We start from the raw sequence: 24,525 nt of genomic DNA, 5'->3' as shown, positions 1-24,525 counted from the left end.
GGACAAGTTCAAGACAAATATCAGGAAGTTCTGCTTCACACAACGAGTGGTGGACACCTGGAATGCTCTCCCAGAAGAGGTAATTGCGGAATCCACCATTCTAGGATTTAAGGGTAAGTTAGATGTACATCTCCTTATGAGTGGCATGAAGTGACATGGGTAGGGGTAGGCTAGATGCACTTCTCTTTATGAGAAGCTTGGAGTGATATGGGGACCAAAACTATGCCAGGGTACACCTGGCGGGGCCTCCGCGTGTGCGGATCTCCGGACTTGATGGACCTAGGGTCTGTTCCGGAGATGGCGCTTCTTATGTTCTTATGTTTAGATCTCTCTTAGTTTCTTGAGTCATCTAAGGACACAATTACAAAACGAGCTACACTCTTGGTAGTTTTCAAAACAGAGCTAGAGAAATAAGCTATTTTGAAGCTATATTTCACTAAAAAAAAAAAAAAAAAACAAGCTCTGTTTTGTGGCCAGAGTTCTTATTTTTCCTGATGTCTCTAAGCAGACTCAAATGAAGAGGAAACAGTTCCTAGCACTCAGGTCTAAGGCTTTAGCGGTGGGTGCGACTTTCTTATTAAAATTCTCTTGTAAATGCCTTATCTCATATATAAGTGATAAATATGTCTTTTTAGATCCAGTCCAGTTAGAAGGTTTTCTAAAAGATAAACCTGTGCAGATAGTATCCTAGAATTAATATTTTTGGGGTCTTACTTTCTTACTAGGGAGGATGGTGACATATAGGAAGTGCCATATTTTGCTTGCCAAGGTGTTAAAATTGGTTTTCTTTTTACTAAATTTAACCTGATAAGGAATGGTATATATGGCCAGATAATGTGGGCTAGATCATTGAACAATTTTTTTTTTCTTCAGATCGTTTATGTTGATGGTTGTAATTGATATTCCTGAACGTTTGTTATATAGTTTGTAACTAATGAATAAAATATAAATAAATAAATATTATATTATATTATAAATAATATATAAAAAATATATAAAATATAAAATACAATGGCAAAGTCAAATAAAATACAGAGGTCAGTGGAAAACATAGAAACATAACAGCAGATAAAGGCCAAATGGCCCTTCTAGTCTGCCCATCCGCAGTAACCATTATCTATTTCTCTCTCTGAGAGATCTCACATGTCTATCCCAGGTCCTCATGAATTCAGACTCTTTTTCACCACCTCTTCCGGGAAACTGTTCCAGGCATCTACCACTCTTTCCGTAAAAAAGTATTTCCTCAGATTATTCCGGAGCCTATCACCCCTTAACTTGCACACTCATTGCAGAGTTTCCTTTCAAATGAAAGAGACTCGACTCATGCACATTTATATTATGTAGGTATTTAAATGTCTCTATCATATCTCCCCTCTCCCGCCTTTCCTCTAAAGTATACAGATTGAGATCTTTAAGTCTGTCTCCATATGCCTTATGACGAAGACCACACACTATTTTAGTAGCCTTCCTCTGGACTGACTCCATCCTTTTTATATTTTTTTGAAGGTGCGGCCTCCAGAATTGTACACAATATTCTAAATGAGGTCTCACCAAAGTCTTATACAGGGGCATCAATACCTCCTTTTTCCTACTGGCCATTCTTCTCCCTATGCAACCTAGCATCCTTCTAGCTTTCAACCTGTTTAGCCACCTTAAGATCACACCCAAGGCCCGCTTTTCCGTCGTGCACATAAGTTCTTCACCCCCTAAACTGTATCGTTCCCTCTGGTTTTTGCAACCCAAATGCATGACCTTGCATTTCTTAGCATTAAATTTTAGCTGCCAAATTTCAGGCCATTTTTCAGCTTCGCTAGGTCTTTCTTCATGTTATTCACATCATCCGGCTTGTCTACTCTATTGCAGATTTTGGTATCATCCGCATAGAGGCGAATCTTACCCCACAACCCTTCAGCAATATTATTTATAAAAATGTTAAAAAGAACAGGCCCAAGAAAAGAACCTTGAGGCACACCACTGGTAACATCCCTTTCCTCAGAGCGATATCCATTGGTCACTACCCTCTGTCGCCTTCCATGCAACCAGTTTCTGACCCATCCCGTCACTTTGGGACCCATCCCAAGGGCACTCACTTTATTTATTAGACGTTTGTCTGGAAGGCTTTGGTAAAATCTAAATACACCACATCTAGCGCACATCCTCTATCCAATTCTCTGGTTACCCAGTCAAAGAAATTGATCAGATTTGTCTGACAAGACCTATCTCTAGTGAATCCATGTTGCCTTCAGTCCTGTAATCTACAGGATTCCAGAAACTTGACCATTCTCTGTTTTAAAAGCGTTTCCATTAATTTGCTTACCCACAGAAGTCAGACTCACTGGCCTGTAATTCCCTACTTCCTTACTTTCACTTTTGTGAAGAGGGACCACATCCGTCCTTCGCCTGTCCTCTGGTACCACTCCCGACTCTAGAGACTCATTGAAAAGGTCAGTCAGTAGAGCTACAAGAACATCCCTAAGTTCCTTCAGCACCCTCGGAAAAGACAGATAAACCTGGGGCTCTTAATGTAAATAGTAGTAAAATGTATTTTGATATAGTCTAGAACAGACATGGGCAAACTACGGCTTGCGGGCCATATCCGGCCCGTTTAGTTTTTTAATCTGGCCCGCAAAACAGGACAGCCAGTCTGCCATGACAGCCGATAAACGGGGAGCGGCATGGGCGCAGCGGCCATGGCTGAAGCAACAGCACACTACCTGCTCAAACAGCTCCTCATGACACTGCCTACCATTCACGCTGCCGCCATCTTTCCCCAAGTAACATCCAACGGCTTGGCGTTACGGTCCTGGAGCGCGAGCTGCAGCTCTGCGCAAGCACAGTGCGGGATGTGCTGGGGAGGCAGAGCACGGGGAAAGCGCATGCGAGGCCACAGGGTTTAATGCGCGTGCGGAAAAGTCAAGGCTTGAGCTGGGGATGCCCGAATGGAACGGGTTTATCCAGTCTTGCTTTGACCCACTGCGTTAATGGGCTTCTTGGTGCAAGATTTTTTTTCCCCTAATAATGTCAGTTTTTCAGGATATCCCTTTCATGCATATTCATTAGCGATATCCTGTTTGTGGACAATACATGTGCTATGGACAATTTACTTAAATAATAGGATTTAGCTCATGCCTCTTTTATGAATAGCTCAAAATGAGTTTAATTCAGGTATATGGGGTGTTTCCCTGTCCCCAAACTAAGGGCAAACTAATTTTGCAACTTGATTCCTCATTTTTTTTAAACTAGGAGGCGTCGGAGGCGGCCGGGTATTTTTTTCCCCCCTTTAATTTTCTTTGATTCTCTCCCCTCTTTCCTCGGGTGCAGCGGAGACGATCTGTTTACCTGTCGCCCGGCCCTCTGTCAAATTTAAGAACCCATTGTGGCCCATGAGCCAAAACGTTTGCCTACCCCTGGTCTAGAATTTCCCCTTCACCCAGAATTATGGATACAGACTGATAAAGTGAAGAACTATCATGGCTGTATTGCCTGATAATGATTGATATGGAAGGTCTAGTCCTTATAATTAGTCACAGCTTCCCACATAGAACTTACTAGATCCAATTCAGTTATCTGGAGAATTTTATTTGATGTGGTTTTCAGGCTATCAATAATGAATATGCATGAGGAATATTTGCATTTACCCAATGCATTCAAATATATTGTGGAGCCCTTTTACTAAAGTGCACTAACCATTCAGCATGAGTTTTTGTGGATATTAACCATTAGCATATGGTAATGCTAATAGCCAATATGTTATAAACAGCCAGTGCGGTATAAATACCATATTAACCTCCTCATTCTATAAAGATGGGTCCTCACTTTATATTTACCCCTGGATTCTATATATGGTGCCCAAATTTGCACACTGAACTTTGGGCATGCATCCAAAATTGTGTGCAAATAAATTGGATAATGAGCTTGAACCACCAATTATTATTGGGTGTTAGCCAATTACTGATGTTACCTGGCACTCATTAAAAATGTGTGCAAGCAACTGGGTGCGTACTGTTTGATAAGGCATGACACCTAACTCCCATGAAGTGTATCTCAGAAGGAAGCGTGGCCATGGGCATGAGGGGGTGTTCCAAAAAGTTGTACATGGAATTACAGAATACTGCCTTACCATGTCTAACTTAGGTATCTAAAAGAACCCCCAAAAAGAACCCCTTTATACCAAGTTTCAGCAGGCCCAAATCCAGCACATTAAAGTTAGGTTCTATATAAGACACATACCCTTTATAGAACATTGCTTAATGCTGAATTTTTTTCAGTGCCTAAGTTTCAATGCCATTTACTGAATTCTCTCCTTAGCATGCAAAGTTACATGTGCACGACCTAAATTAAGGTCAGTTGCACACGCAAATTAATTCAGTAACTGGAAGTTAATTGGTGTGCACAGATTCACATAGTGCAATCTGGGTTCATGCAGATACATGTCATTTTCTACCCATCCTTCCCTTCCCATCCCATCCCAAACCCCCACCCTATCTCCCTCCCAATTGTCTGGCAGGTTAATCATTCCATCACATACACGGCTTAACAAAACCCTCTATAGATTTGCTATAGTTGTCCTTTATCTTTATCTTTATTTTCCGTTGTTTTTCACCCACACATCCAAGGGAGCAGGAGGGGGGTATATCTTTTGTTTTGGTATTATTCCTGATGGTAATGATGGATGGGGGAGGGAATTTTTATCTTTTGTATAGATACTTATTGATTATAAGTGCTTGGTTGATTATCATTATTTATATATAAATTGTATTGCACTTTTTGTTGGCATTAAAAACCAAATAAAGTTTTTTTTTTTTTAAAAAGTGCTGGAACTACAGCAAAACAAAAATAAACAAACAAAAAACACCCTCTAAAGGGCCCCAAACTTCCTTAAATGAGGCCATATTTCCAAATCTTTCAGCTAAATTAATTTTTAAAAAATTTTTTCCATTGTTTTTTAGCACTAATTAAGCTAATTAAGAAAATTAAGTTAGGTGTCTAGATTGGCTCGACGTGCCAATCTAGGTGCCTAATTATAGGAATCATATATAGAATCTGGGCTATTCTCTCCTCCACTAGGCTGATGCATAAGGAGTTTCTCAGCACACTCACCAGTCTCCACTTTGGAATGATCCAACCTATCCATGACTCTCTCCTGACTAATGAGGTAGTCAATAATCCGCACTCCAATTGGTGGTTCTGAGTGATCCCATTCCAGTACAACCAGGGAGTTGCTGGGTTCATATTCCATTGAAAGTTTCAGCCTGAAGAATAAGAAATGTTTAATTTCCCTTGTCAGTAATGGGCTTTTTCATTTTATTTAACACTCCCCCCTCCTTTTTTTTTTTTTTTTTACAAAACTGCCCTATTTGCAGCCGTGTGACAATGGCAACGAAGCCCATTCATTCCCAATGGGCTTCGGCACAATTACCGCAGGCCGCTACAGTAATCTGCTATGTAAAAGATGGCCTAAGTTTGTAAAATATTTTTTGTTTCTGGGGACAATACCATCAAAAGTGCACTGTGTTTGATTATTTATGTAAGCTAAGACCCATCATTGGTAAGACGCCTTTAGGTATATTTTTAAAATGCTATTTAATATGTTTTTATAATTAGTTTCTCAATTATTTTTGCACTGCCTTTTGCTTATCTCCATAAGGTCATTAATCAAAACCTAGAAATAGTACTGCAAATATGTGTCAATTTGAAATGATAGAGTCCAATATTCAGACTCATTTATCCGGATAGCAGCATCTGCTGTACAAAGAAGGTGCGCTGATCAGGAACATCCCCAAATTTTCAGCAGCACTATCCAGATATTGCTTTTGAAAACCACTACAGCACACAGCCGGAATTATATGGATGGTACTGAGGTCGTATAGGATGATGGAGCAAGGATGGACCCAAAAGTTATCTAGTTAGCAGTGACATTCATTTTGCTAATCAGTTAACTATCAGCAAATAGGCTGTCTGAACATTACCTATGAAGCTCTCCATAGTAACATAGTAGATGACGGCAGAATGGTCCATCTAGTCTGCCCAATCTGATTAAATCTAAAAATTTGTTGTTGGTTTTTTTTCTTCTCTTTAGCTATTTCTGGGCAAGAATCTAAAGCTCTGCCTGGTACTGTTCTTAGGTTCTAACTACTGAAGTCTCCGTCAAAGCTCACTCCAGTCCATCTACATCATCCCAGCAATTGAAGCCCTTCCCAGCCCATCCTCCCCCAAATGGCCATATACAGACACAGACCTCGCAAGTCTGCCCAGTACTGGCCTTAGTTCTTCACTATTTGCTACTATTTTCTGATTCTAGATCCTCTGTGTTCAGATAGTGAGCTTAATATCACTGCTATCTGGATTGCAATGTCGATCACTGCTCTATCCAGATAGTCAATGTCAGCTTCTCTCTGTTAAATTTCTGGAAATTGTTAAATTTGTTTAAATTGTTTAAATTTCTGGAAATTGTAAAATTTCTGGAAATTTTTAGGACATTGCATTTGACATTAAAAAAACCCCAAAAACCACTGTCCACAGTGGCTCAATATCAGCTCAACATATATTTTCATGATGGTACAATGCATTGATTTATTTTAGTTAATTGATTTTTCCATCTTCCCTTTTTCACCTTATTCCTACGTTACATATTTTGGATGAAAAAGGTGTATTGTTGACTATTACTTTATCTTTTTCCTTTTGTCTTTTTTTTTTTTTAAATTTAAACATTTATTAACATATTTGTTTTGTTATATTTTTGTAAAATGTATTTCCCTCCCCCTTTTACAAAACCGCGCAAGAGATTTTTAGCACCAGCTGGTACGCTGAATTCTCTGCATAGCTCCGACGCTCATAGGAACTCTATGACTGTCGGAGCAGCGCAGAGCATTCAGTTCACCGGCTGGCGCTAAAAACCTCTTGCAGGGTTTTGTAAAAAAAAAAAAAAAAAAAAAGGGGGGGGGGAGGGTTTAATGTTTTTTAACGTTTTAAAAATTTCACGTATACAGCCCTGAGGCAGACATTTATATCCATAAATTTGGTTCTGTTAAGTCATTTTTAATTTCTTACTGGCCACTGTTTAGCCTCAGCAGTCAGAGCATTTTTTTAAATGCCAGCTCTATCTGAAATAATTTGGATATTCCATGCAGGCAATCAGCGTGGGGTTTTTTTTTTTAATGTCAGTTGTAGCTGCAGTCATTTTGGATAGTCAATAGCAGTGTCTGGATGGTAGCTAGCACTGAATATCTGGATTTCGTGGTGACCAGTGCCTCTACCAGTACTACTGTTTGGGATGAGGCTCATGTCCTGTTTAACTTGGGCTGTTTTTGCTATAAGGTTATGTATGGTACCGCTCTGTTTTACAGGGCCAATAGATTTTCTTTAGCATCGTATAAATATAGTAGAAGAACTCATGCCCTGTTTATTCTTCCACCAGTACAGGTGTACAAATGCAAGAAATTTCTTGACCACACTTTAGCATTTCAAGTGGCTTCCCATGATAGAGAATTTCTATCACTATTGCTTGGAGCTTGTTTTTATAAACATTTTAGAACTCAGTTGAAAACTTATCTTTTTTTCAAAACACTTGATCAAATAATCTTGCCTGCCATCATTAAATTGTCTATTGTTTATAATCTTTTGTAAACCGCATTGAACTTATGGTTACGCGGTTAAGAAGTATGATGTTATGTTATGTTTCTGCTAGGTACTTGTGACCTAGATTGGCCACTGGTGGAAACAAGATACTGGTTAGATGGACCATTGGTCTTACCCACTATGGCTATTCTAATGCCTCTGTAAGTTAGCTGGTAGTACGACAAAACTACTGCTAGAGGTTAGTGCCACCATTTTGAAGCATGGTACAAACAGGGAAGGAGTGGAATGGGAAACGTTTCAGTTCCGTCCCACTAGACATCAGAGATCACCTTCAAATAAGCCTCGGAGGTGCCCTAAGTCAGGGGGTAAGGGGAGGGAGACCTAGTTGGGGCTTGGATGTAGAGAGAGCCTTTGAAGAGGGATCTAAGAGATCAGAACCAGGGAGCAGAACTGAACCAGGGGGATTGGAGTGGGGGGAGGATTGATGAGGTGAGATCAGATTGGGTGGACAGCAGAACCATGGGGAAGAGGAGTCAAATTAGGGAAGGATCAGAACTGCTTTATTTATTTATTTATTTATCATATTTTCCATAAATATATTAAGTATCCACTCGTACAGAAAGATGGAGTTATCTAAAGAACACAAAACACAAAATTTTTGTTTAATTTAACCACAATCAAAAAGAAATGTAGCTTAACTCCAGCTCAAGTCCACAAATCGTAGATCCAAGAAGTAATAACAGCGAGCACTAATATAACATTAGAATATAAAGAAAGGAAAACAGGAAATTCAATCAGCTGAAAAGTATCCAAATTGAATAAATGAGCACTCGTGATGTCCCTGCATTTAGGCGCACAGCCGACAAAAAGGTTGTCAGTTGAGTAGGGTCAAAGAAAACATATTTTTGCTTTTGATATACTATCACACATTTGCATGGGTGTCGTAAGAAGAAAGAAGCTCCAAGAGCAATAACTGCCAGAACTGCTGAAAAACAGAGTTGGTCTGAAGGGGAGAGTTATGAATCCCTGAGAGATCCCCATATGCAGGGCTTTGCTTATAATCAGTCAGGAACCACATCAACTCTGGATTCTATATAGGTTGCCCCAAATTTGGGCACAGATCCCATAACTATGCATAAACTAGTTAATCAGCCATTAACAATCAATATTTAATGTTAATTTGCAGTTATTTGGGTTTATATATGGATCTGCCCTGTACCCTATTCTATACAATATGAACCTAAATTTCTTAGCATACAATTCAAAGGGGTGTGGCCATGGGAGGAGCATGGGTAGGTCAGGGGTGTGCCCAGAAATTAGGCATAATATTATAGAGTAGGGCCATTCCTAAAATCTCTTCAAGTTCCATATTATGAGCAATCATGCATTTCCCCTTTCTGTTTACACATCATTCTTAAAAGCATTCTCCTGCTAGTACCCCTTTAAGAAGAATAAAAAGTAGAAAACACGGAGAGAAGTAAGAAGGGGCAAACATGCGAGAGGAAGTGACATACACAGGCTGTGGAAGAGGAGCACAGGTAGGAAGCCCATCTGCACCAAAAGCGCTTGAGTCACACCTACACCAGTCTTCAATGACATCACCACTTCCTGAACACCAAAGAGAGCTCTGCATGGCTTCTTGTAACATCTGAGCAGAAAAGAAATAAAAGGTCATGTAGACAGTTTAAGCGCAAAAGAGCAACAAAAAAAGAAATCCAACCGAATCTGCAGAAAAACCACCAAAACAGGAAAACCAAACAAAAACTGCAATGTACACGATGCAGGCAAGAATTTATTGTACCAAAGTTAAAATGCAGTAGTAAAAACCTTTTTACCAACCAAGAGGCCCAACACGGTCCGTGTTTCGGACAACACGCCTTCGCAGAAAATGAAGGTAGCAACCACTCCCGCCAGCTCGCCACGAACGTATCCTGAAACCCTGCAGTATTACAGTACAATCACTCATGCATCACTTTCCGTCGCTCAGCTTTACCATGGACCCCTGCATCGTGTACATTGTCTGCAGTTTTTGTTTGACAGTTTAAGCGCAGCCCTTAACTAAAAAAATAATACAAAAAAGGCAATGTGAAAATAATTAACTAGCGATTTTATCTGATCAGAATTATGATTCTCTCTTTCCAAGCAATTATTTGACCCGCCGTCATGCACACCATCACCATGGAGCCTGCATTCTGCATGCTTAACCACAATGGGACCCAAACAGGCCCTAAGATAAGGAGCAAATAAATACAGAGAGGTGGAAAATATGTGGCAGGTAATTTATCATTTTAAGTTAATCTTCTTGTATTAGTAGTCCTATCTAAATAGTAGAGCAGAGAACAACTGAAACTTTCCAGCTGTAGGTCTAAACTTCTTTCAGATTTTTTTTCTAGTTTGCTATCACAAGAAAGGTCACCCATACAATATTCAAACATCTATACATTCATATATGTAGATGGTTATTTCAGGTGAAAGGCTGTAACAGTCAGAGTAGGGCAGGGATCTCAAAGTCCGTCCTTGAGGGCCGCAATCCAGTCGGGTTTTCAGGATTTCCCCAATGAATATGAATTGAAAGCAGTGCATGCACATAGATCTCATGCATATTCATTGGGGAAATCCTGAAAACCCGACTGGATTGCGGCCCTCAAGGAGGGACTTTGAGACCTCTGGAGTAGGGTTACCAGATGTCCGGATTTCCCCGGACATGTTCTCCTTTTGAGGACATGACCGGGGATCTGGACAGCTTTTACAAACCTGGCACTTTGTCCGGTGTTTGAAAAGCTTCTTGCAACGAGTGATGTCGGGACAGAATTCGCGCATGTGCGGATGCAGCGCGGTGGTGCCATCATCTCACAGCAGCGCATGCACGAATGCTGTCTGATGTCGTTCGTGCAGGTCGAGAGGGATGGGGGCGGGCCTGGGGGGGCGGAACGGGACATGGCCAGCCAGAATGGGGCATACCTGGGGGCAGAGCCATGGGTCCGGATTTTCCTTTTGGAAAATCTGGTAACCCTAAGTCAGAGTTCTTGATTTACTAGCTTAGTAAAAGTTGAAATGGAATTCAGGAGATACTCACTACAGATGAGTTTTCTCTTTCTTTGGGGTAGGTTCCTCCCTCCCTTTTAGAATCACTGAGCTCTGGAACAACCTTACCTCCCCTCTTAGGAATCCGAGCTCCCTCCAACTCTTCCGTAAACATCTGAAAACCTGGTTATTCTCAAAAAATGTAACTCTTCCTCCCTCTCTGATTATTCTAGTCCTCTAAATTTCCTCTTCATCCTTCCCTCCTCTGGAGTTCCTTTCTACCCTAACTCCTGTTAACCGTGTCGAGCTTTGCGAATGTAGAGATGATGCGGTATACAAACCTAAGATTTAGTTTAGTTTAGTTTAGTTTAGTTTACGATGCAGGCCTGTCTGTAGAGTCCTCAATAAAGGCAGACTGCTGAGCTGCAGCTGGTCTCCATAACAAGAAGCAGTGAGCAACCTTCCAAGTTGGTCAAGTGAAACAAGGATATATCTAGGAAGGAACTCCATTAGGGGAGCTATTTCAGTCTCCACATAGTGCTAGGGCAGATTATATGAAAGTGCATTCCTTAATGTGCCTTAGAAATTTAGAGGTGTAGCTACCAATGTAATAGAAAACACTGCAGCAAAAATGGTTACCGATAAAAAACTAAATAGAATAAAAATTATTCTGCATAGCATTTCAAACACTATATGGTGATGGTCCCTAATACAGTAGTTTCCCCACATTTACTGAACTATTAGGTAGATCTGTGGCCCAACTTAACTCTAACAACCTGACCCTATCATTCCCAACCCTGAAAGATACAAAATAGAAGACTTCTCACAGCAAATCATGTGTACCAAAACAGCAAAAGTGTAGAACTCACTTCCCGTCGAAATTTGCACAACCAAAGTATACACACTTGTTTTGCAAAAATCTAAAAGCAGAGCTTTTTAAGAAATCTTTACTAGGGGTCCAAAGAGACTCAGAGTAATAATACAAGTCACCCAAAACAAAGACAATGTTAATGGGCAGCTGTTATTTATGATATATTACCTCAGACTGTATGTATGATTTCATAATTTTATGTAACGTGTACAATATAATTCTTTGTAACATATTTAACTCTATACAAAATTCTACGTATGTAACAAAATTTATTTATTTATTTTGTTTTCTATACCGTCCCCACAGGAGCCCAGGATGGGTTACAGCAAGACATTCACAAAGTTTTGATGCATACGAATAGGGGTACATTCATATTACACTGGCTTAGGACTAAAGGTGCATTCACACTTTACTAGAGATAAAGATAAGGGATATAGCAGCTTATTTATAATATATTGGTGACACAATGTGTTGTACTCGACATGTTGCCTGTAATCTGCCTTTAACTCTAATTAATGAGGATGTGGTGGTATATATGATTGCAACAAAAGTGTGCCACTCTATCTGCTCTGCAGGTATAGGGGCTGAAGTACTTTTGTACATGAAAGACGAGGGTAGGGTTACCAGATTTTACTTACGTAAAATCCGGACCCATAGACTCGCCCCCCAGGTCTGCCCAATTCCACCCATTCCCACCCATTACACCCATACCATGCCCCTAGCCCCACCGCTAGCTCTGGCCCCCTCAGCCTACCCTGCCCCTACCGACGCGATCTGCATTTCAAAACCTAAAGTGTTGGGTTTTGAAAAGCTGTCTGGACGCCCGGACATGCTCTACATAAAGAGGACATGTCCGGGTAAATCCGGATGTCTGATAACCCTATCCTAGGGGACCACTGCAGTGAACATCACATAAAAAAAATCACAGGTACACAGCTCACCTAACCCCCTTATATTATATGGTGTACCCTCCAAAACCTATTGGATCTATCTATTCATCACAACAATAGTTCTTATGCCTACAGATGTCACCTCTACAGTATGTAGGTACAGTAGGATATTGGTGGGTTGTGGAAGGCTCACAAATTCTACCATAAGTGTAGTAGTTAGAGTGAGGTATGGGCCTGAGTCCCCCATCTCTGTGGTTCACTACAACACCCCCTAGGCTACTCTAGGAACCTGCTTGCTGCTCTAATAAGACTGCCCATAACATCTGAAGCTGTCATATCGGTAAGTATGTAGTTTCATTCACATCTTTGGGGGAGTGGAAGAGGATCAGTGACTACTGGGGGGTGGGGGGCATCATGATTGCATCCTTCCAATGGTCATCAGTTTGGGCATCTTTTTGGCACTTATTCTTTGTTAAAATAGGTCTAGCCCCAAATACCCAAACTGTGTTCTGGACATATTCTACAATGTTCAATTATTGAAGAAAAACATCTAGCTCAGGGATCTCAAAGTCCCTCCTTGAGGGCCGCAATCCAGTCGGGTTTTCAGGATTTCCCCAATGAATATGCATTGAAAGCAGTGCAGGCACATAGATCTCATGCATATTCATTGGGGAAATCCTGAAAACCCAACTGGATTGCGGCCCTCAAGGAGGGACTTTGAGACCCCTGATCTAGCTCATATACGTGCCCTAATCCCACCCTAACACGCTCCTTTGAGATTTAGATGCCCAACAACAAACAGCACAGAAATCTATCTAGAAAATGGGTTTTGAAAAATAGCAAATTGGAAGGGTTTGGAAAAAAAATGTCCATCTCCCCTTTTATGCCATGTTTTGGACATTTTTCTTTTTTTTTCTTAAGTTCAATTAGTTTTATTAACATTTTTGGCAATGATCCCCATATTCAACTGAACCCACTTTACATCCATTGGTTAATCTGCTTGAGGAATGGCCTACAGTGCTCAGTCCGTTACCTTTTGAGTGACATTGTTGGACACCAATTCATAGATGGGTACTGCCTTGGTGACTTCCAAAAGAACGGGCTCAGCAGGAGCATCGAGACTGGAAGTGACATGGCACAGCTGGCAGTAGGAGGAGCAGCGCCCTCGGCTCTGACACTCCATGCGCACTCCCGCTGCCATTCGTTTAGTGCCGGAATCCAGCAGGCTGGCAATGTACTCAGGGAAAGTAAGGACCTTTGGATCCCGCTCTCGTTCCTCAGACTCATCTGAAGGGGAATTACCTGCAAGAAAAAGATGTGAGAGATAGTGAAGAGGGAGCAGAACACTGCATCTGATGGGGAAATGAATAAGAATTAGGGATATCATACATTTTATGCAGGTTTGTTTTTTTTGCCTGAAAGAGTGTGCACTCTTCTGAAATAATGTGCCCTACAACTGTCCTCCCAAATAAATAAATAATCCCATAAATGACACAGGAAATGAAATCAACATTTTTAGGGTACAAACTCCTAGTGCGATGTGTACAGGCCAAAATGTTTTTGTTAAGTTTTAATTCATTTGACCTTTTTCCCCCATTGTTGAGTGTTTTGTTTCTCTGGGTTTTGGGGGGGTCTATGTCACATGTTCGCTTTAATGGAAATATTTAAATGTTCGACCTGACCTAGTGTGCATTGTCAACAGGTTCATGCTAAATTGATTAAATCCGCAATAACCTTTGTAAGGTATTTACCAAATGAACTGAATGTGCACTAATGAATTTGTATCCCTAAAACCTCAGTTCTAGTCTGTGCAAGTACACGAGGCTTACCTTTTCTCCATTTAAGCCTGAAAGGAACATTTTTGGTGAAAGGCATAGTAAGGTATGTATGACTGAGAGTCTGCCTGATCATGTGTAAGGTAAACCTCAAGTGGGTCTGATGGAGGAAGGAAGGAGTTAAATGAATTGGCAGAGCTGCGAAGGTGTGAACAAGCTCTGATAACTCTGTGCAAAGGATCTGGCACTGGAACCATAAAGGATGATACATTCACCACATGTCCTCAGCTAGAAACTGATCCTTACCATTACGAAATTGTAACTCTTGCAATCTCAGGGTTAAGTCCATCTACCTCTGCGTTTCAACCCCTTCCTCATAGCTAGCAGAATTTCTTTTTTTTTTTCTCTCCATCGGTTCCTCTCCACTTAAGTATAAGCATTTTGACCTACTGAAAGATCTAACTTGATTAGAACTGTGGCCTGTTCCCATTTCTCTCCTTAACACCCCAAAAGACGTATAAAACGCCTGCAGAACTGGGACAAATACTTCTTTATTTCAAATGAAAGACCAGGCACTGCCAGTGTTTCGGCTCTTGGCCTGCCTCAGGGGACTTTTTAGTTATCATACAATTTTCTTTTATGGAATTGCTTGTCCCAATTTCAGGTTAAACTGCTTCCAGCAACTAGCAGAGAGAAGCAATTGTTAGACAGACTGCAGTAAGCTTTTATTACCGCTGGTTGCTGGAAGTAGTTTAATGTGAAATTGGGACGAGCAATTCCATAAAAGAAAATTGCACGATAATTAAAAAGACCCCTGAGGCAGGCCAAGAGCCGAAACACTGGCAGTGTCGGGTCTTTCATTTGAAATAAATAAGTATTTGTCCCAGTTCTTCAGGCATTTACACATTTTTTGGGGTGTTATTGTGTATTGCTGTGTATTTGGATTCCCTTTTTTGTGTGTGTCACATTTCTCTCCTTGTCATAAATGCCAGATGCTTAAAAAATGTTGGTACAAGAGGAGACTTGGCAAAGGTGATTAATTCAGGGGTGAAGGGGGGGGGGCAGAAGAGTGGAAAGAGTGAGTGGAGCAACTACTTCAACAGTATATATCATACTACCCAACATTACTTCACTGAGAGTATGAGGTGAGCTCTACTTAGCTTCCACCTCCTACCATCCTGGTGAATCAGTTCACACGACAAGAGAAATGCCAGAGCTCGGCATGGCGCTAAGTATAGGGGAATGAAAATCAAAGACAGATGAAAAATGGGTACAACCTCAGCACAGCCTTGGATGCGTCAATGTAGAGTTCTAGGAAATGCATACGTATTTATTCCCACTTTCAAAGATCAGGAGGAAGGAGAAGCCGAATGGTCAACCCAACACCTCACCTTCCTTACCCTCCTCTTCGTCAACTCTTCTTTTCCCTTCTGAGAAAGCCTTATCTGAAATGCATATTTGGGACTGGCTGTGGGGTACATTTTAATGATATTATATTATATTAGCCAGAGATAATAATCCCACATTGTTCTTGAAATTCTGGTTTGGAAGATCCATTGGTGTGTTGAGACCTTGTATACTTAGGAACTACTATCGAACTTGCAGTAAAATGATGCATTAACCTGTGGCTTTCCCACTGACATGGACTTTCTCCTTTGATGTGGACTATGATTTCTTTGTATTTCATTTGAGTGAAATATATATACCTGTAATTATAAATGTAATAAAAAAATTCAACTTCTCGCACCTCAGTAATGAAAGTTAGTAACTTCCTATTACTACTACTACTATTTAACATTTCTATAGCACTGATAGACATATGCAGTGCTGTACAACAACATATTTAAGAGGGACGGACCATGCTCGGTAGAGCATACAAGCTAAATTAACAGACAAGAAGGAGCTTAGGGAGATTCTCAGGGTGCTTAGGGTGAGGGGGTTATGAGTTAAATCAGTGGTCTCAAACTCAAACCCTTTGCAGGGCCACATTTTGGATTTGTAGGTACTTGAAGGGCCTCAGAAAAAATAGTTAATGTCTTATTAAAGAAATGACAATTTTGCATGAGGTAAAACTCTTTACAGTTTATAAATCTTTCCTTTTGGCTAAGTCTTTATAATAATTTTGTAATTAAGAACATAAGAACATAAGCAATGCCTCTGCTGGGTCAGACCTGAGGTCCATCTTGCCCAGCAGTCCGCTCACGCGGCGGCCCAACAGGTCCAGGACCTGAGTAGTAATCCTCTATTTATACCCTTCTATTCCCTTTTCCAGCAGGAAAATGTCCAATCCTCTCTTAAATCCCAGTACTGTATTCTGCCCTATAACGTCCTCCAGAAGCGCATTCCAAGTGTCCACCACACGTTGGGTAAAGAAGAACTTCCTGGCATTCGTATTGAATCTGTCCCCTTTCAACTTTTCCGAATGCCCTCTTGTTCTTTTATTTTTTGAAAGTTTGAAGAATCTGTCCCTCTCTACTCTCTCTATGCCCCATATGTCTCTTTATAGCTAAAGAGACATATGATCAAGAAACTGTTTTATTTTACTTTGGTGATTATGATAAACATACCGAGGGCCTCAAAATAGTATCTCGCGGGCCGCATGTGGCCCCCCCAGGCCACGAGTTTGAGACCACTGAGTTAAATGCATTCTCAAAGAGGTGGGCTTTTACTCTGGATTTGAATATTCTAGGGATGGAGCTTGACGTACTGACTCAGGCAGTTTGTTCCACGCATAAGAAGCAGCAAGAGAGAAAGGGCGCAGTCTGGGGTTGGCAGTAGATAAAAAGGGTACAGATAAGAAATATGCCTGATGAACGGAGTTCCCAGGGAGGAGCATTGGGAGAGACAAGAGAGGAGAGATATTGAGGAACTTCCATTGTAATGTTGTGTTTGTTTTAGTTCACACATTTAACTGAAGAAATAATCAAGGACAGTTATAACCATAGTGTCAACCATTTCCAGCAGCAAAGAGGGTAAACACATTTCTGATGTAGTTTAAGCATGATGAAAGAAAGCAAAAATCACATATCATAGTAAGCAAATTCAAAGTCCCAGTACAATTACATCAACAGTTGGCTTTAGATTACACATAAGTCTCAGTTGGTTTCCATGTCTATTGTACCTAATAAGTGACAGTTGGTCTTCTCAGCAGATTTATAATTTAAACACATATTTATAATTTAAACACATTGTAGACCACCACAGGGTTGTATTCAACTTTTTTTTTTTTTTTGGGGGGGGTTCCAGTTTGTCAAAATAAGTTTTAAAGTCAGAGCAATTAAAAAATCTAGGGGCCAAAATTATGGTGGCATTAATACATCTTGTAAGTTAAGATAACAAAAAATTACAATCTTAAAGTATAAATCTTGTGACATATGTACAGTAGAGTGGATGAGTGGCTTAGTGGTTAGGACTGCAGTCTCAACACCCTGAGGTTGCAGATTCAAGCCCAGCACTGTTCTTTGTGACCTTGGGCAAGTCACTTAACGCTTCATTGCCCCAGGTACATTAGTTGGATTCTGAGCCCACCAGGACAGATAGGGAGAAATACTTAAGCATCTGAATGTAAACCACTTAGGGGGAAATTCTAGAAGATGTGCCAAAGGTTAGCTGGTGGTAGGGCACCCTACCGCCAGTTAGCCACAGTCCAGAAGCACGTTTTCTAAAAGAATAGAGGCACAAATATTGCCCTCATTTATGGCACCAGTGTTGAGCCTACAGAAGTGTTTAGGGGTGCATAAGGACACCTAAGGCTGACGTGGGCATGGCTTGCACCAGATGTGGCTTAGATGTCCTTAGGCGTCCCTAGGCACTTCTGTAAGTGCGACACCAGCACCTTAAATATAGGCTTCTAAAATGTTGGCCTATATTTATGGCACCGATTAAAAAAAAAAAAAAAAAAAATCAAGTTTCTATAATCGGCAGCAGTTCTTGATCGACATGCTATTGGTGGCCGTTTCATAGGTGGCTGCCGATACTGGCGCTGATCACAGAATTCCACCCTTAGGCTATAAGTGGTGTATAAATGCTAAAAATAAATAAAATTTTCAAGTTTCAAGTTTCAAGTTTAATAAAAATTTGATTAATCGCTTTATCTGGATTCAAAGCGATATACATTTTGATAAAATTACATTATTAAAATTATTACTACAATAAATAAGACAAACTCAACTTAAGACAGATGCGACAAAATTGGAAACATAAGGAATTGGGGGAGAATTTACATTGTATTAAAAGTATAGAGAGACATATAGGGAAAGTACAAAAGGGAGGGTAGGGTAATGAAAAAAAGTGAAAAAAATGATTTCTGATTTTTTGAAAATCAAGTTATTATTAATTTATAAATGCATCATTGAAAAGAAAAGTTTTCAGTTTATTTTTGAATTTTTCTATATTAGTTTCTTCTCTTAAGTAACTAGGGAAAGAATTCCAAGTTTGGGGAGCAACGACGGAAAACATAAACTGACGGCGCGTATTTATTATTTTTAAAGATGGGATAGATAATAGATGTTGTTCTGCAGATCTTAATGTTCTGTTGGTAGTGTAAGGTATTAATAATTTGTGAATAAAAGCTGGAGTTTTAAAAAAAAGAGATTTGAAAGTAAGTAGACCAAGTTTGTATAATATTCTATGGGAAACTGGTAGCCAATGAGCTTCTTTGAGAAGGGGTGTTACATGGTCGAATTTTTTAGCTTTACAAATAAGTTTTATAGATGTGTTTTGTATCATTTGTAATCGTTTAATTTCTTTTTGTGCTGTTCCTATAAGCAACGCATTACAATTGTCAATTTTTGAAATGACAAGAGAATGAATAAGAATGTTAAGAGATTTAATACTGAGAAATTGTGACACAGAGCGGATTTGACGGAGCCTGAAAATTGAAGACTTGATAACGCTACTTATGTGTTCATGAAAAGTAAGTTTTTGATCAAATAAAACACCTAATATTTTTATGTTGTATACCTCTTGTAATGGTTGACCCTTAATGGAAATAGGGAGCTGTAAATTGAAATTCTCCTTCCAAGGGAAGAGTAATACGTTGGATTTATTAATATTTAATGCAAGTCTATTTTCATTTAACCAGCTATGAATTTTCTCTAATTTTATATTAATTGATGATGAGTCAGAAGGATTATTGGTATCAATGGGATGTAAGAGTTGAATGTCATCGGCATATGCAAATACGTTGAAGCCTATAGATTGACATAAGGTCAACAAAGGAGCTAGAAATATATTAAATAGAAGTGGAGATAATATGGAGCCTTGGGGAACACCGTAGGTTGTATTAAAAGTATCAGAGATAGTGTTATTAAAAGAAACAGAAGAGGAACGATCAGAAAAGTAGGATTGGAACCAAGATAGGACTTGGTCCGAGATACCGATTGATTGAAGTCTGTTTAATAATAAATTATGATCGATTGTGTCAAAAGCTGCCGAAAGATCTAATGAGATTAGGAGAACTGATTGATGATGGTCTAAGTAATAATGAATAGTGGTAGTCATACCTATTAACGAATGTTCTGTGGAATGATGTTGCCTAAAACCTGTTTGGTTGGGGTGAAGAATGTTAGTTTTTTCAATGAAGTCTGAAATCTGATTGAACACGACTTTCTCAGTTATTTTAGATAAAAAAGGGAGATTAGCGATAGGTCTGTAATTTGATGGATCTTCAGCATTGATTTTGGAATTTTTAATAATAGGGTGAATGAGTGAATGTTTCCAGACGACGGGAACGATACTTTGTTTTAAACTTTCACTTATTAGAGTATGAATTGCTGGGCCAAAAATTGTAAAGAAGCGTTTGAGTATGAAAGGGGGAATTGAATCTAATTGGGAACCTTTGATGTTCATGGATTTTATGACAGATTCTACTTCCAGTAGATTTGGAATTTTGAAGTAGGAACATTTTGAAGAGAGAGAGCTAGCCTCAATTGATGCTTGGTCATATTTAGTAGGTGAGTCAATGGTGAATTTGGATCTAATCTTGTCGATTTTGTCAGTGAAATATGATGCAAGATCTTGAGATGTGAGATTAAGTAAACTATCTTGGTTTTTTCGTTTGTTGGAATGCGAGATTGAATTTAATATGCGATAAAGAGAGGAAGAATTTGGGGCTTTCTGAATTAAACCTGAGTAATATTTTGTTTTGGAGGAATTAATTTTAGATTTGTAGAATTTGGAATGTTCTTTGTATGATTCAGTGTTTGAGAGGGATTTATCATTTCTCCATTTGCGCGCCAAGGATCTTAACTGTTTTTTGATAAGAGTAAGTTCTGATGTGTACCAGGGATTAATTGATTTCCTAGTAGAAATAATTTTGGTTTGTTGAGGGGCTATTTTACATTTGTCCTCAAATTTATTCCCAGAATATTTTAGCCTTACGATTTTCATAAATCACATGCATTAGGTCTCCTCACACTTTGAGGGAGTACCAGCATAGGTTGATCTCTGAGGGCCCTGCTTTCTATAAATATGGAGGTCCATATTGCCCTACATGCAAGGAAAGCAGATGACATAGGACTAGACTAGTAGAACAGGATAGTATTTGCTATAGCCAAATTATTACCCCAAAAATACTGTCCCCCCTCTACTTCAGAATTGATTTTCCATTTCTTCATTAAGCTGGCCTACATTTCAAATAAACGCGACCATTAAACTGAAGGAAAAGGGGATAGAAGGGTATAGATAAAGGATTACTATACAGGTCCTGGACCTGATGGGCCGCCGCATGAGCGGCATGATGGACCTCTGGGCACTGCTTATGTTCTTATGATCGTGGAATTGCTTGGGATGGATAACATAAGAATTGCAATATTTATTTATTTTTAAAATTGATATACCATTTATATCTAGACAGTTTCCATATAACAAACATACATAACATAAAATCAGCATAACAAAAAGCTGTCATAAGAACATAAGAATTGCCGCTGCTGGGTCAGACCAGTGGTCCATCCTGCCCAGTAGTCCACTCCCACAGCAGCCCCTAGGTCAAGACAAGTGCTCCAAATGAGTTCAGTCTCACCAGTTTAGCATGAACTTGTCCAACTTTGTCTTGAATCCCTAGAGGGTGTTTCCCCTATAACAGACTCCGGAAGAGCGTTCCAGTTTTCTACCACTCTCTGGGTAAAGAAAAATTTCCTTATGTTTGTATGGAATCTATCCCCTTTCAATTTTAGAGAGTGCCCTCTCGTTCTCCCTACCTTGGAGAGGGTGAACAATCTGTCTTTATCTGCTAAGTCTATTCCCTTCAGTATTTTGAATGTTTCGATCATGTCCCCTCACAGTCTCCTCTTTTCAAGGGAGAAGAGGCCCGGTTTCTCCAATCTCTCTCTGTACGGCAACTCCTTCATCCATCCCCTTAACCATTTTAGTCACTCTTCTCTGGACCCTTTCGAGTAGTACCGTGTCCTTCTTCATGTTCGGCGACCAGTGCTGGACGCAGTACTCCAGGTGAGGGCGCACCATGGCCCAGTACAGTAGCATGATAACCTTCTTTATGACATTTCTTGCCCACTTCCATCTATTACTTGTATAAATAGAACTCTTTCCATACATAAAAGCAGATACAAATAGTTGCGTTTTAAATAGTTTTTTAAAATTTCAATATATCAGCACATAGACGTAATTGCCCCATCAATGTGTTCCACATTTTAACATCTGCCACACAAAAAGCAGCTGCTCTAGTCTCAGAAGTGCTTTACCAGGACAGTATAACATCAGCAATTGTTTAAAATATAAAGGTATTGGATGGTAAAGGATTTGATGAATAATCAAGATTATTTTATATTGGACTCTCTGTGCCACTGATCAGTGCAACTTCCGAAGAGCTGGGTTTATGTGCTCATCTCTTGTAATGCCCCTAACTGACCGCGCTGCTTTGTAAAGCTCAACGAATGCCCTGCCAGTAAGGCTTTCTCATATCAGGTGCCATTTACTGAATTTAGCCCTAATTTGGGGGCTGAAAAAATGAGCACTAAGCGCTATTCTTTAAATGGTGATCCAAGTTGGACGCTGTTTAAAGAAAAACGCGCGTACCGTCAGTAACAAGAGGTACTAGGGAAGGCAGCTGGTAGACTGTGAAGGGATTCTTTTCTGCTGTGTTCACAAGTGCTCCTACTGCTCATACAAGAGGAGCAGTGTTCCCATTTAAGCTGTGCTAAACATCCAGTATCTGAGTAAAACTCAGAGACGCTATAAAGTCTAGGCGAACAAGTAGGGAAAGCAAGCAGAGCATGGCTAGGGTTACCAGTTGTCCGAATTTCCACGGACATGTCCTCCTTTTTGAGGACACATCCGGGGGTCTGGATGGCTTTTCAAAGCCAGGCCCAGGCATTTTGTCCGGGTTTTGAAAAGCTTCTACGAAATCACATTGGGCAGGAGGGTACCCGGCGAGAGCAGGCAGCTGGAGAGGGGGGGGGGGGGCTGGGGCGGGGCTAGAGTAGGATTGAGGACGGGACTGGGGTATAACAGAGCGGGCCTGGGGAATTCCAGATTTTATTAAAGTAAAATCTGGTAAACCTAAGTATGGCTCATTTCAATTTCCCTGTGAGTGTTTATGTATATGTGTGTATTCTATTGTATTTATTATATTTGATATACTGCTTCTATATGAGCTTTAAGCAGTTTACAAAGCTAAATACATTTGGACTTTACTCTCTGTCCAGAACAGGCTCACAATCTAAACTAAAGCGCCTAAGACAGACATGTCAAACTCTGGCCCGTGTCCTAAAATTTGGCCCGCCAGACAATTATCAATTTGCACTGAAGCTGGCCCACTGGAACCGCTGCTGGGAGTTGTGGTCGCACACTACCGTGAGTCGATGCTGGAGTTATTACGGGCAGATTGGCGGCCAGCTTTCGACCCTGCGGTGAGCAGCAGACATTTTTATTACCCATCAGCGCTGCATCAGCTGGTTGAGTGGGAAAGGGGAGAAGTGAGAAGACAATGGGGCTGGAGCTGCTGCTGGGAGTTGTGGTCGCACGCTACCAGGAGTGAGTCGACGCTGGAGTGAGTTTGGGCCTGTACCCTACGGTGAGCGCTGGGTAGATTGGCGGCCAGCTTTCGATCCTTGCTGAAGGGTCGCTTTCGATCCTTGCTGAAGTGTCTGGCCTAAGCTACAAGGTTTTCATAAAAACCGTTCATAGGTAAAGACAAATCAAATTATTTCATCTGCTTATGGAGTTCGTCAAGGCTCACCATTATCGCCTAACTTAACACTGGGCTTTAAACTAAATTCTTTTGGCTTCAACCCATTTATATTTCCAGATGATATTATGTTTTATAAACCTTTTAAAGGTGATATTGACCAAGTAACCAATAGAATTTGCAATGGATTAACAATAATGGAGAACTGGGCATATCAAATTTAACTAAACTAAAATTTAATAGGGAAAAAAACCAAATTTATGGTGATAGCAATTTTAGTCAACTAACTAATAAGGAACTTATTAGGTATTCCCTACAAATCAGAAAATTAATTAAAAATCCTAGGAGTCAAAATTGACAATATACTATCTTTTGAACATCAAGTGAAACAGGTGTCAAATAGGGTGTTCAAAATTCTCTGAAAATTGAGAAGAATTAAATCATATTTTGACTGACTGATGTCTTTCAATTAATAGTACAATCCTTGATATTAACACACTTGGATTACTGTAATTTGATATACAACTTATACAAAATACAGCAACAAGATTGATCTGCCCAATAACAGGATTTGAATAATGACCAGACAACATAAGGTAGAAAAAATAATTTTATTTTCTGTTTTGCGATTTGAAATATGTATCCTGCCTGAGCCGGTGTTGTAACCCTATACTTCTACTAAGACTAAGGGGTACTTGTATTAAGGTGCGCACTAAATTGGTTAGCGTACCTTAAAAAAAGGACCCCTAAATATCTTAATAAAAAATTTGGCCCACGACTTAGCCTAGGTTTTAGATTTCGGCCCCTTATGTGATTGAGTTTGTCACCCCTGGCCTTAGAGAAAAAGAACATCATTCATATATTAAAGATAAAAATAGAAAAAAGATGAGAAGAAGGATCCCCAGAGAGATGTAGAGAACCAGGTAAAGTGAAGCAGAGTGGTTACATTGTAGAGAAAAAGAATAGTAAATCTAACAAGAGGAAAGAAATTGAAAAAAATAAAATAAGATGAACCCGGCAAAATAAAAATGAAATAAGATATGAATAGTCGGAGGGAGAAATTGCAGTTAGTGGGAGACGCTCGTTTGCAGATTATGGAGAGTATTGCATAGAGTTCCATAGTGTTGATGAAATTGAATGGATTTCAATAGTTTTCGGAAGGAGAAGTAGGATGTTTCCTCGAGGAAGCCGTGAAGCATGGAGTTCCAAAGGTTAGGACCTGCTTATGAGGAAGCTCTC

The 24,525-nt window shown here is 39.9% G+C and overlaps 1 protein-coding gene across 1 annotated transcript in view; it reads right to left on the bottom strand.

The window, feature by feature from the left end:
• ASTN1 (astrotactin 1) overlaps positions 1-24,525 on the bottom strand; it is a 463,118-nt gene that overhangs the window by 79,932 nt on the left and 358,661 nt on the right. The window contains exons 17-19 of the mRNA XM_033915539.1: positions 13,397-13,665; positions 9,093-9,226; positions 5,101-5,252 (exon numbers count right to left, since the gene is read on the bottom strand). Of these exons, the coding sequence (XP_033771430.1) occupies positions 5,101-5,252; positions 9,093-9,226; positions 13,397-13,665 (555 nt within the window). The remainder of the gene's footprint in view (positions 1-5,100; positions 5,253-9,092; positions 9,227-13,396; positions 13,666-24,525) is intronic.

The sequence above is a fragment of the Geotrypetes seraphini genome, chromosome 12 (genome assembly GCF_902459505.1).
Source record: "Geotrypetes seraphini chromosome 12, aGeoSer1.1, whole genome shotgun sequence".
Lineage (NCBI taxonomy): Eukaryota > Metazoa > Chordata > Amphibia > Gymnophiona > Dermophiidae > Geotrypetes > Geotrypetes seraphini.
Note: the sequence above shows the minus strand (reverse complement) of the source record. Positions and strands in the feature narration are given on the sequence as shown.